The sequence below is a fragment of the Azolla caroliniana genome, unplaced genomic scaffold (genome assembly GCF_043228905.1).
Source record: "Azolla caroliniana isolate FFs.n. ecotype wild unplaced genomic scaffold, voAzoCaro1.0.p SCAF_8, whole genome shotgun sequence".
In the NCBI taxonomy this organism is placed as follows: domain Eukaryota; kingdom Viridiplantae; phylum Streptophyta; class Polypodiopsida; order Salviniales; family Salviniaceae; genus Azolla; species Azolla caroliniana.
In genome coordinates this window covers 16,828,748-16,840,408 of record NW_028230443.1, presented here as the reverse complement: position 1 = coordinate 16,840,408, position 11,661 = coordinate 16,828,748, and the positions used below count along the sequence as shown (strand labels likewise).

The window sequence follows — 11,661 nt, the reverse complement described above, 5'->3', positions numbered from 1 at the left end:
GAGGAATTTAAGCTTCACCTTCATGGACGAATTAAAAAGAGAATGTCCAAACCAAAATGTCATGGAAAAGACAGTTCAATGGTGTTTACAATGCAATGAATATCCTTTACAAACAGGAAGTTAATATGTGAACTCTATGAGAAAGGATATGGCATGATGGGTTTTCCTTGAACAATATATTGCTCATGTGGAAACATGTCTTCTTATTACCTCTTGAAAGTTTCCAAGAGATATACGGCCTGATTGATTTACCTCTTGCATGTTTCTGTATGAACAATACATTGTCTGAGATAAATCAATCAGGCCATTCCATATACCTCTTGGAAACTTGCAAGAGGTAATAAGAAAACATGTTTCCACATGAGCAATATATTGTTCAAGGAAAACCCATCACGCCATATCCTTTCTCATAGAGTTCACATATTAACTTACTTATAAAGTTATGAATACACTTAACACCTTTCTGAAATATCAAACATACATATGCTTTGCACCAACAAATGTTGGTGTGAGCAAGTTCCGTAAAAGATTTGCATTACAAGAGAATGGTTAAAGAATATGAAAAGATGAAACTCAATCAAATTATCTTTGAAAAAGAACTCTCAGCTCCCTCATAATTAAAAACTTTAAACAAACCACCTTTATCTAGGATTTTTTTTTAAAAACTCATGGAAATTATCATTGAAAAAGAGTACTCATTATAAGTGTCCTTTCATCTTCCCAATATATCTGACAATCAAAAATTGTGAGGCATGTGAAATATACATGTTGGTTTGTACCTCAAAATGTTGGGTTGGGTAAAATTCGGTAAAAGGCTGTTATACAAAGGAATGGGTCCAGCATCCTGAAAGATGAAACTCAAGATAATTATCTTTGCAAAAGAATACTCAATTCCCGCTTTGTGGACTACTTTGGATAAATCCCTCTATTTTCCGGAGCCACCTTGAATACTCTTCTTGATCCTTGATAGGCATGAAATCGAGAAGAAACTTGCTGAGGTGATCATCGACTCCTCGCACAGTGAGATATTCTACAAAGGCTGCCTTTATCTTGTCATTCAATTTCCTAAAATCATCAGGTGTTCATTAAAAGTAGATCAAGTTATTTGATGAGGGAAAATAAAAGTCCTTAATACAAATAAATTAGGAAATAAAAGACGATACAAACGAGTATGATCTTCATTGATTTAACAAGAAAATAGGACTAGAAAGACTAGTTTTCAGGAAAAGATGCCCTCCTTGAATAAAATGCTAATTTCATTCTAGTCAGAAACATATTTTTCAATAGAACAATATCAGATAGAAATATGCAGATTTTCTTCTAAGACACTACAAATTCCCAGCATTTTCTCATAATTCCATATTAATTTGTGATGACTAGGACAGAAAACAATTCTCAAACATTGTGAGAAAGACAGACAATACAAATACTCAAGACAGACTAACGATATGTCAGGATCTAGGGCCACTTCTATATTGGCCATTTTATGCGGATCATGATCCCGAAAAAGAAGTAGATTACCATTAAGAAACACGATAAAGAAATGAGATAGAACCTTAAGAGATGTCTAGCTCTCATATAGCTTCATAATATGGTCTTTACAGTATGATCTTCACAATATCGTCTTACCAGGTGAAATGATGGGCATTTCCCTGGACCTAATAATTTCAAAAAAATCATGATCCGAAATCTGAGTAAAATAAGATTAAGAAAGATGATATAGTCAAGCAATAAACATGCAAAAATATGTCACAATCAAGTAATCAACTTTAAAAAACGATACAATCAAGCAATTAACAAAATGAGAGACATTAAGAAAGACGACACAATCAAGTAATTAACATTAGCAATCAACAATAAGAAAGGGAAATCTAAAATCAAATATTTAAGCCTAAGAAAGAAAATCCTAAATAAAAAACGTTACACTACGAAAGATGATATAATCAAATTCTTAATACTAAGAACTGCGAGAAACAATACAATCTAAGGAATGAAGCTCATTAAGAAAGATCATGCAATCAAGAAATTAAAATTAGTAAATCAACATTAACAAAGGGAATCCAAAATCAAATATTTAACACTAAAAAGAAAATCCCAAATAAAGAAAATTACATTACAAAAGATGATATAATCAAATTCTTAATGCTACGAGAAAGATTATAAAATAAAATAATTAATATTAAGAGAGACTACAATCTAAAATAACCATTAACAAAGGGAAAACAAAATTTTGATCCTTACGATATGTCAGGACCCTCATAAGGGCATTCTCCAAGCTTTGAACTGTGGTCTCCATCCTTTAATAACACTTTTTCAATTGTAGATTTGTTCTCAAAAGCACAACAAACTATCTCCAGGAAAGGCATCAGGGTACCTACTGAAATATGGATAAACATTTGAACCATCTTCATGGGTACATTCGGGTCCCGAGGATCAAAGCCGTCTTCCTCTTCATCATATTCTTCACCGTATGTTTGGTCATGATACACACATGAAATCTCAATGTTTTCCTCTCCGAATTGCCTATGTAAGAAGAGCTCTTTTGTGTTCGGCCGATTTACCATGTGAAATGGATGTGGTAGTTGAATTAGGGTTTCCTTCAAAGAGCCTAATAATGAATCATGCTGATTAAAAAATAATATGTCATAGGGAACCATTAAAAATGTAAAGCCAATTAAAACATATAGACCATACTAACTACAGCATACCTCAAATTGAAACCCTAAACATGCATATAGAAAAGAGAACCATTAAGTAGAGTAAATCATGGTAGCAATTAAAAATAATGCACTGTAAACCCAAAGAGATGCAAAAAAATAGAAGCATTGAATAGAATCAAACATGCTAGTAAAAAACATCACATCTCATATTGAAACCCTAGAAAACGTATAAATGCTACTAAATATAGATACATGCCTGAAAATGTATAAAAAATTATCCATTTGGAGTTTTATAGAGTAAAACTTTAAACGCGCATAAATAAAAACAGAGTGAATAAGCATTTAGAAGGAATGAAGAAACCCTGATAAAAAAATGCACAGAAGAACAAGATTAAACGAGAAAGAAAAACCTAAAACAATCTTATAAAACCCTAAAGAATGACGCTTAAAAAAAAAACTAAAAGAGCTTAACAAAACGAATTGTGTCTTAAATGAAGTAACAGATAGATTACCGATCTGGGACTTGTTCTGGATTTGCAGCTGCAGAGATTTGAGCAAATCAAGATCATCCTCAGAAGAAGAGGAGGGGGATGATGATGATGATGATGATGATGATGATGATGATGAAGAAGAAGAAGAAGAAGAAGAAGAAGAAGAGAGGGAATGGATGTAGCGGAGTTCTGCCTGAGATGTAATGAGAAAAAGACGAGGGATTTGTCTGAGAAACCTTGACATCTCTTATTAATCTTAAACCCTTCTTCTTCTTCTTCTTCTTCTTCTTCTTTTCATCAGTTAAGGCTGTCCTCACAAGAATACCCCTGAGTTTTCCTTTATTCCCTCAAATGCCCCTGAGCCTTTTTCTTTGTTTTTCTTGCCTTGTCCTGCCCAGGCCCCAGATGCGATTCCTATGTATCGATCGAATCCGCTCCCCACTTGTTCCTCCCTTTGCATTCATGAATTCGAACAAAATGGACATTTTTGTCTTGCCCAGAGGCGATTTCATATGTATCGATTGATTCAATCCCCACTCGTCCTTTCTTTGCGTTCACGAATTTGAACAAAATGGCCACCAAGTCTATAACAGAAGACGACATTGAAGAAGTTGTCGTCATCGGGAATGCAGTCCATCACACACAGATGATGTGGTGCTTTTCCTGAAGTTGTAATCATTGGGAATGTAGTCCATCAATATAGATGATGTGGTGCTCTTCCTGAAGTTGTAGTCATCAGGAATGTAGTTCATCGATACAGATGATGTGGTGCTCGTCCTGAAGTTGTAGTCATTGGGAATGTAGTCCATCAACACAGATGATGTGGTGCTTTTCTTGTCTTTCTCTCTCTTTCTCTCTTTCTCTCTTTCTGGCAACTACTTGGAGAGATGCACAGAAACTTATGAGGGCATCAGGAGAGTTTTGCATACAACATATGAAAGAGTTGAATGTTGGTATAGCTCTAAACCAAAGGTTATGTTTGTGACATTGTTATTTGACACCAAGATGGTGGGTGTTTGCACAATTCACGTCGGTTGACCCAAGATATGATAGAGGAGATCATTTTCCTATTTCCGATTTGGGGGTTGCATCTTAATTAGGATATACACAATGCTTTTGTATTTGATGGTCGGCATGGAGTTAGCACATATCTACAAAAGTTGAAGGATGGGACGATGTGGCAAATTTGTTTATTGGGACAAGTCGGATTTCTTTCCTCAGTGGAGTGGTCATCTTGCCTATTGTTGATGCAACATGTCCCAACTACCCATGTAGTGGTGACCACACTAAGTTTTTCGCACACATTTATTGATATAATTGTGTGTTTTTGTCAGAGATTATTTCTAATGTAAGCATGAAATAAGGAAATAAATGATAGACAGTAAAGAGAAAGAGAGAGACAAAAGGGTGTCAATCCACCCAACCACCCCCGAGCGAAGGGACCGAGACAAACCCAACCCTTGATCGACATTAGATACCACCGTCGTGGCTTTGAGTCAAACATGGTACTTGCACATGCTCGATACAAGAGTTTGTTCACCACAAGATGACAATCTCAACGTAATTGAATGATGTGTCCAATGATATTAGCTAGGCCTCATATTTATAGCCATATCTAAAGCCCCCAATCAAGTTCACACTTGACCCTTATGGGTTGTCTCAATCCCTAGGATTAAAGTAATCCTTCCTTCTTTACACTCTCAATTAATCCTCACACTTTTATCCCCATGTGTAGAATACTACAATACAAACTACCATAGGATAAAATATGGTCATGCTCGTAACACATTTCCCGTCTTTAAAACTATGCACTCTTGTAACATGCAAAGTTAGGGAAGTTAGTTTTAATGGTGTTTTCTTGTTCCCATGTAACTACTTTTATAGACCTATCCATCCATTTAATTTTAAATTCTCGTTTATTTTTGAATGCATATGTTTTGTTTTAACATCAAAAAATTTCTTTAGTACATGTGGTTGAGAAGCTAAATCTTCAGAACTAACCAGAGTTTCAGTTGTAGCTATATTATCACTAGAACCAAAAAGGTCTTTTAGACAACTTACATGAAAACTTGGATGGATTTCAATACCATCAAGAAGAGCGAGATGATAGGATGATGAACCAATGTCTTTGAGGATTGTGAAAGGTTCACAAAGCTTCGGAGCTAACTTAACGCACTTGCTCGTAGACAATGTCTTAGAATCGTGAGGTGCACATAAAAAGACGTTCTGTCTAGGGTTGAATATACGAGGTTGCCTGTTATGGTCGGCATAAAAAGACACTCTATCTTGAGCTATTTTATATTATCTCGTGCAGTATGCAACATATCTTGCATATCCCTTAGAAAGTTTTATGTACTTTTCAACTCATCACGATGTATATTAATATCAATTAGGGCTCATGGCTGAAAGCCATACATCAACATAAAATGACTATATCCCGTCAATGTATGCTTGGAGATAACATTCTCATTTTGTTGGCTTCGTAGCAGCGCATACTCAAACCATGTCCTCAATAATTTGATTTACCCGTTCTATATGTCCATCGAATTGAGGATGATCCGTGGAGCTCATGCTCAAGGTAGTTTCCAACTTCTTAAAGACTTAATGCGTCCAAAAGTCACTAGTAAACTTTAAATTGTGATCACTCACAATATCCATCTGTAACCCATAAAAACATAATATTAACTCATATGCCAATTTAGGAGTTATTACCGTGGTGCTAGTAGCAATAAACCAAACCATTTTAGTTAGATTGTCAACTACAACCCATCAAATGTTGGATGTGTGATGGTAATAACATCTTCGATTTCATGTGAAAATGTTTCTTTTGTGACAAATAATGGGAAAGTTTCCTTTGGTAATGGCCTTAAAATGTTGGCAAATCTTAGATGGCAAATATTTTTCTAATAATAAAAGGACGAGGAGAATATTGGGTACAAAGGCCTTACACATTTGATTATTGAAGTCATTTGAGCCATGTTGCAACTTTAAATATCATTATTTTGAAACATTTTGTCACATCATCTTCTAATCAGTTTATGTGTGTTTGGCTTAGGAGTAGGTGTTACAGGCATGACCATTTAATATCCCGTGGTGAGAATTTACCGTAGTATTCTATACACGTGGATAAGTGTGAGGGTTAAACGAAAGTGTAAAGAAGGGGAGGATTACTTTTAATCCTCGGGATTGAGACAACCCATTAGGTCAAGTGTGAACTTACCTGGGGGCCTTGGGTATCGCTATAAATAAGAGGCCTAACTAGCCTCATTTGATCATCTTTTGACTACATCGAGACTCTGCTCTTGTGGTGGGTCAACTCTTGTAGCAAGCGCGCCAGCACCAGGTACGACTCGACGCCACGACGGTGGTATGGGACGCTGATCGAGGCTCGAGTCCGTCTCGATCGCTTCGCTCGGGGGTGGTCGGGTGGATCGGCACCCTTCTTTCTCTTTCTCCTTTCTATCTATCATTAGTTTATCCTTATCTTAAGCTTACTTGAGTACCTAGATCTCTAATATTTGGTATCAGAGCTATGTACTAATGTTTCTTTGTTTGTCTTTTGTCTTTTGATTGATGGTGATCGATCGATGTGCGGTCGGCCTTGATCCAAACAACGATCAACAAAGAACTTCGGTAACTCTTTCCGTATTTTTTTTTTCTATTCTCTCTTCTCCCATCTAATCATGTGTTTAGTTTATATGTCATTTTTTTTCATTAAGTCAATGATGTTGTAGTGGTCTTTAATTGATTATCTAAAATGTTTACATATGTGCACAAGGTCAATACCTCGTTTGACATATAAATAATATGTGATGAGTGTCGTATGCGTACAAGGTTAATACCTCAATTACGTATTATGTTCACGAACATATGTTACGTTTGTGTATGAGTTTAATACCTTCAATTGTTGTAAAGGATATGTGTTTGGTCTCGTATGCGTAAGAGGTCAATACCTCAATTGTGTATTACGATGATCTCTTATTTGTGGATGTTTCGTGTGCGTAGAGGTATATACCTCGATTACGTATCTCGATCACATCATTTGTGGCTATTTAATATAACGATATGTTTAATATAGGCATATGTGGTCACGTATATACGTATTTGATCGTATATATGTGATAAGTAAACATATGGTGTATATTCATTATTACGTGATTATATCGAAAGTTGTCCTTGTCGGGAAAAGGATGTTGGTGGCCGTCCTCACATTTTTGTGAGAATGGCGTTGTCACCATCCCTTTTTCAACAATTTTTGATTGTTGACAACCCCGTTGATGACCTCAATTTCGTTACGTAAAGAAACGCATATAGCCATAATGATGTTGAGTACGTAGGGCGTGACCCACTTCAAGTGAGGTCGCTCCAATGACACATGTATCCAACATCCCTCCCTCGTTACATGGATACGATGCCACCATGAGCTCGTTCTTACGAGAGGCATTCATAATGACGTGATCATGTGATGGGCCACGTGGGCCTACTACGAAACGAGGGCTCATTTGGCTTGACCATTAGGTTGCACTTTGGCGTATGCCATCGTAATTACGAGACTTGAGGTTAGGTAACGTACCAACATAGTTTTGGTAAATGAGGGCGAAATAAGGACCCTTGACATATATGTTCTTTTAAAAAAAACGTATATGATCAAATGCCTCGCATATCTCTTATACGCATCAAACATTAAGCATTCGAGAAGAGCAACGTACTTGGTTAGCTCAAGTGTTTAATGTATTTGTTCTCGAGGTCTCGAGTTCAAATATGACCAAGACCATACAATATCCTTCATACATATGACTATAACACATGTTTAGACTTAAGGTCTAAGTGCACCTCGGGGTCCTCGTAATAGGACTTAAAGAGCCGAAACCACATATGTTGGCAAAGAAACATAGTATTGTTAACATTTTTTTCGTGTATAAACTACTCATGACGCGAACATACATGGTTGAGCCTCGGGGAGCCGCCATGAAAAAATCGATATAGAGATTAGGGAAAGACATTAAATTGTCACCCCCATGGTTTTTAAAACACCTTTGTGTTACCATAGTAACCTGATCTTGAACCTCATCTCATACGTCTAGAGGGGTATTAACGTGAGATCATGATATCGATTAATGTTTTCCCATGATATGTTTACATCACGACATGATGTTATGACTATCTCTCTGACCTTATCCTATTTCTTTTCCAGAAATAATCTTTAATGGCTCAAATTAACGACCCGATGTCATCCGCTCAAGCGGAAGGAACTCAAGGGAATCCTCCTAGACAAATGTCCACTGAGATGTATTTGGCACAAATAAGCCAATACCTTAGTTTCACCGCTCAACAAATGACCGAACTTCGGCAATCTCAGAGTGCTCTTGAGGCGCGTGTCATTAGTCTACAACATGAGACTAATAGACCTGATGAGCGACAAGGTGAACCATCATTTGTCGTTAAGCCATTTACGGGAGACAAAAAGGAAAGAACCGAAGAAGCAATCTGCACATGGCTGGGACGATGGGAGTCTCATTTTGAGCTCTATCCCACGCCAGATAGTACGAAGATTGTATATGTCGGCCGAGAACTCGGGGGTAAGGCCGCCGCCTGGTGGTGTGGGCTCCGTACTATGGGGAAATTGCCCGATACCTGGACAGATTTTGTCACGGTTTTTAAGGGCCAATTTCTGCAACCTCCCTCTCGAACCGAGGCAGCACAAGCTTTAATGAACCTCTCTAGTAGGAAATTTTCCTCGCTAGAAGACTATGTTCACCATGCTAGAACCCAAATCCAAAAATCGGGTCTAGAAGGGGACAATTGGTTGATAGCTTGTTTTGTCAATGGAATCCCCAATTCGGACTATCACTGGATAGTGCATGATAAGGATCCAAAATCCTTCGAAAAGGCCATTGAAATAGTTCTTCGCTATCAACACACTTCGAAGAAGGACCACAACAAACCCAACGAAGCGCCCGGGACTAAGCTGTCGCAATTTGTTGGGAAACGCAAGACACCCAACGAATTCCTGGATCGCGATTGTAAGCGACAACATCCTTTTTGCGTATTCTGCAAAAAGAAGGGTCACACAAAAGAGCAATGTCGAAAGCTCCAACGGAAAGAGCACGACAGCAAACCTAAAGCTTCAGACCATAAAGGTTAGATTCCTAATGTCCTTCAGGTCTATACACATCATTTAAGTAATTGTCAATGTTCTTTCCCTCACTATGTATTGGGTCCCAATGATTTACTACGTGCAAACGGGTATATCAATGGATCTCCCGTACAATTTTTATTTGATTCGGGAAGCTCACACAATTTTGTGAATGATCGTTTGGTTCAGATATGGGGAATCCAACCCACCGTAAGTGATAACACCTACACAATGCACTTGGCTGATGGAAGAGTACAATACATCAACGGGGTGATTCATTCATTAGGAATTTCTACTGATACTTATATAGAGGATGTAGACTTCCATGTAATGAATCTTTGTACCACCAATGTAATACTGGGTTATCCCTGGTTTTATAATAAAAACTCTTCTTTATTTATTGATTGGGTTCGCCATTCCATTTCTTTAGTATTGAACGATTGTACACATTTTATTCAATGTATCAAAAAACAATCCCTCTCGATTGTTTCCTCGTGTTCATCAAAATCCGAGTTGTCTTGTTCTACGTTATTTTATTGTGTACTTGATCTGGACATTCACGTTTACAATATCGATAATGTTCCGGTTCAATTAACATATTTTGAACAACAACAACTTGATGAAATCTTAAATGATTTTCATGATGTTTTTCCAAGTGAACTACCTGATGGGTTACCTCCTAAACGTAATATAGACCATTGTATAGATATTGTACCTAGTGTTGCACCAATAAGTATACCTCCGTATCGCTTAAGTCGATCCGAAGAAGATGAGGTATCTAAGCAACTCAAGGACTATTTACGAATGGGTTATATACGTTATAGTAAATCTCCAGGGGGTGCACCAGTTCTCTTGGTAAAAAAGAAAGAGGGCACATGGCGTATGTGTATTAATTACCAACGCTTGAATAAAGTGACGATCAAGAATTCGTACCCATTGCCCCGGGCTGACGATCTAATTGACCGTCTCCAGGGAGCTCGGTATTTTACGAAACTTGATCTCCGTACTAGCTACCATCAAATACGAATAAGTGAGGACGATGTTCCTAAAATGGCATTTCGTACGCGTTATGGCCATTACGAGTTTTTGGTTATGCCTTTTGGTTTGACCAATGCTCCGACTACTTTTCAACAAGAAATGAATGACATTTTCCGAGAATAACTTGGAAAATTTGTCGTTATTTTCTTGGATGATATTTTAGTTTATAGCCGTACATTAAAAGAACATGCTAGACATGTCCGCTTTGTTTTACAAACATTGCGTGACAAACAGTTTTATGCGAAGATCTCAAAATGTGAGTTCTTCAAGAAATCAATTACTTATCTAGGACATCTCATAACTGAACGAGGAGTTTGAAATTTATCCTTCTCGCATTGAGAAAATCAAGCTTTGGCCCACTCTTCGGAATATTCGAGAAGTTCGATCATTCCTTGGTTTTGTCGGGTTTTTGCGAAAGTCTCTTCGTAATTACCCCCAATTGACGACGCCGTTTACTAATCTTTTAAAAGGTCAAACGCGTAAGTCTACAAAACCTATTGTGTGGAATGCTACATTAGACCTCACCTTTAAGGAACTCAAGGACCTGGTTTGCGAGGCTCCTTCACTTCTTTTACCTGATCCTTCAAAACCTTTTGAGGTTGAAACCGATGCAAGCGATTATGCTATAGGTGTTGTCTTGTATCAAGATGGTAAACCAATAGCATTCGAGAAACTTGATTCTGCTCAATGTCAGTATACCGTTCAAGAAAAGGAATTATTTGCAGTTATACACGCGCTCAAAACATGGCGCCATTATCTTTATGGAAATCGCTTTATGGTAACTACGGACCACGAGTCCTTGAAATATTTTTGTGACCAACAAGACCTAAAAGGTCGTAAGGCACGATGGACTAATCTCATCCAAGACTTTGATTTTTCCATACGATATCGTAAAGGTTCCATGAACACTGTCGCTGATGCACTAAGTCGCATCCGTGAAGTTAACATGCTTAGCTTCACTGAAATAACATCAGATCTTTATGATCACCTTCGAGGAAAGTATCCTGATGACAGTTATTTTGCAAAATACTGGGCAAGAGTTGAGTCTGGAACAGACACCACCACATCCTCGAAGGAATACTTCCACATTGCTAACGGTTTGCTCTACCGTAATGGGAAGGTTTGTGTTCCAGATTTACCCGAGGTCAAAAAGAGGATTCTTTTTTAATGCCATGATGCACCCTCAGTAGGGCACCCTGCAATACATCGTACACTCGTTCTCATCTCCACTCAATTTTATTGGCCTAAGATGCGTCCTGACATACATAGCTATGTGACTAAATGTCACCAGTGTCAGGTTAACAAAGCTGAGCGGCTTAAAGCCACAGGACTTTTA

General features: G+C 37.6%; 1 protein-coding gene across 1 annotated transcript; it reads right to left on the bottom strand.

Annotated features, from left to right (window-relative positions):
* Positions 1 to 721: 721 nt before the first annotated feature.
* LOC147861121 (uncharacterized) lies at positions 722 to 3,438 on the bottom strand. Its single transcript, XM_087323656.1, has 3 exons — positions 3,173 to 3,438; positions 2,242 to 2,608; positions 722 to 1,065 (listed from the first exon to the last, which is right to left on the bottom strand). The coding sequence occupies exons 1-3, from the start codon at positions 3,393 to 3,395 to the stop codon at positions 888 to 890; spliced, it is 768 nt and encodes a 255-aa protein (XP_087179782.1). The 5' UTR covers positions 3,396 to 3,438; the 3' UTR covers positions 722 to 887.
* Between the last annotated feature and the right edge of the window lie 8,223 nt (positions 3,439 to 11,661).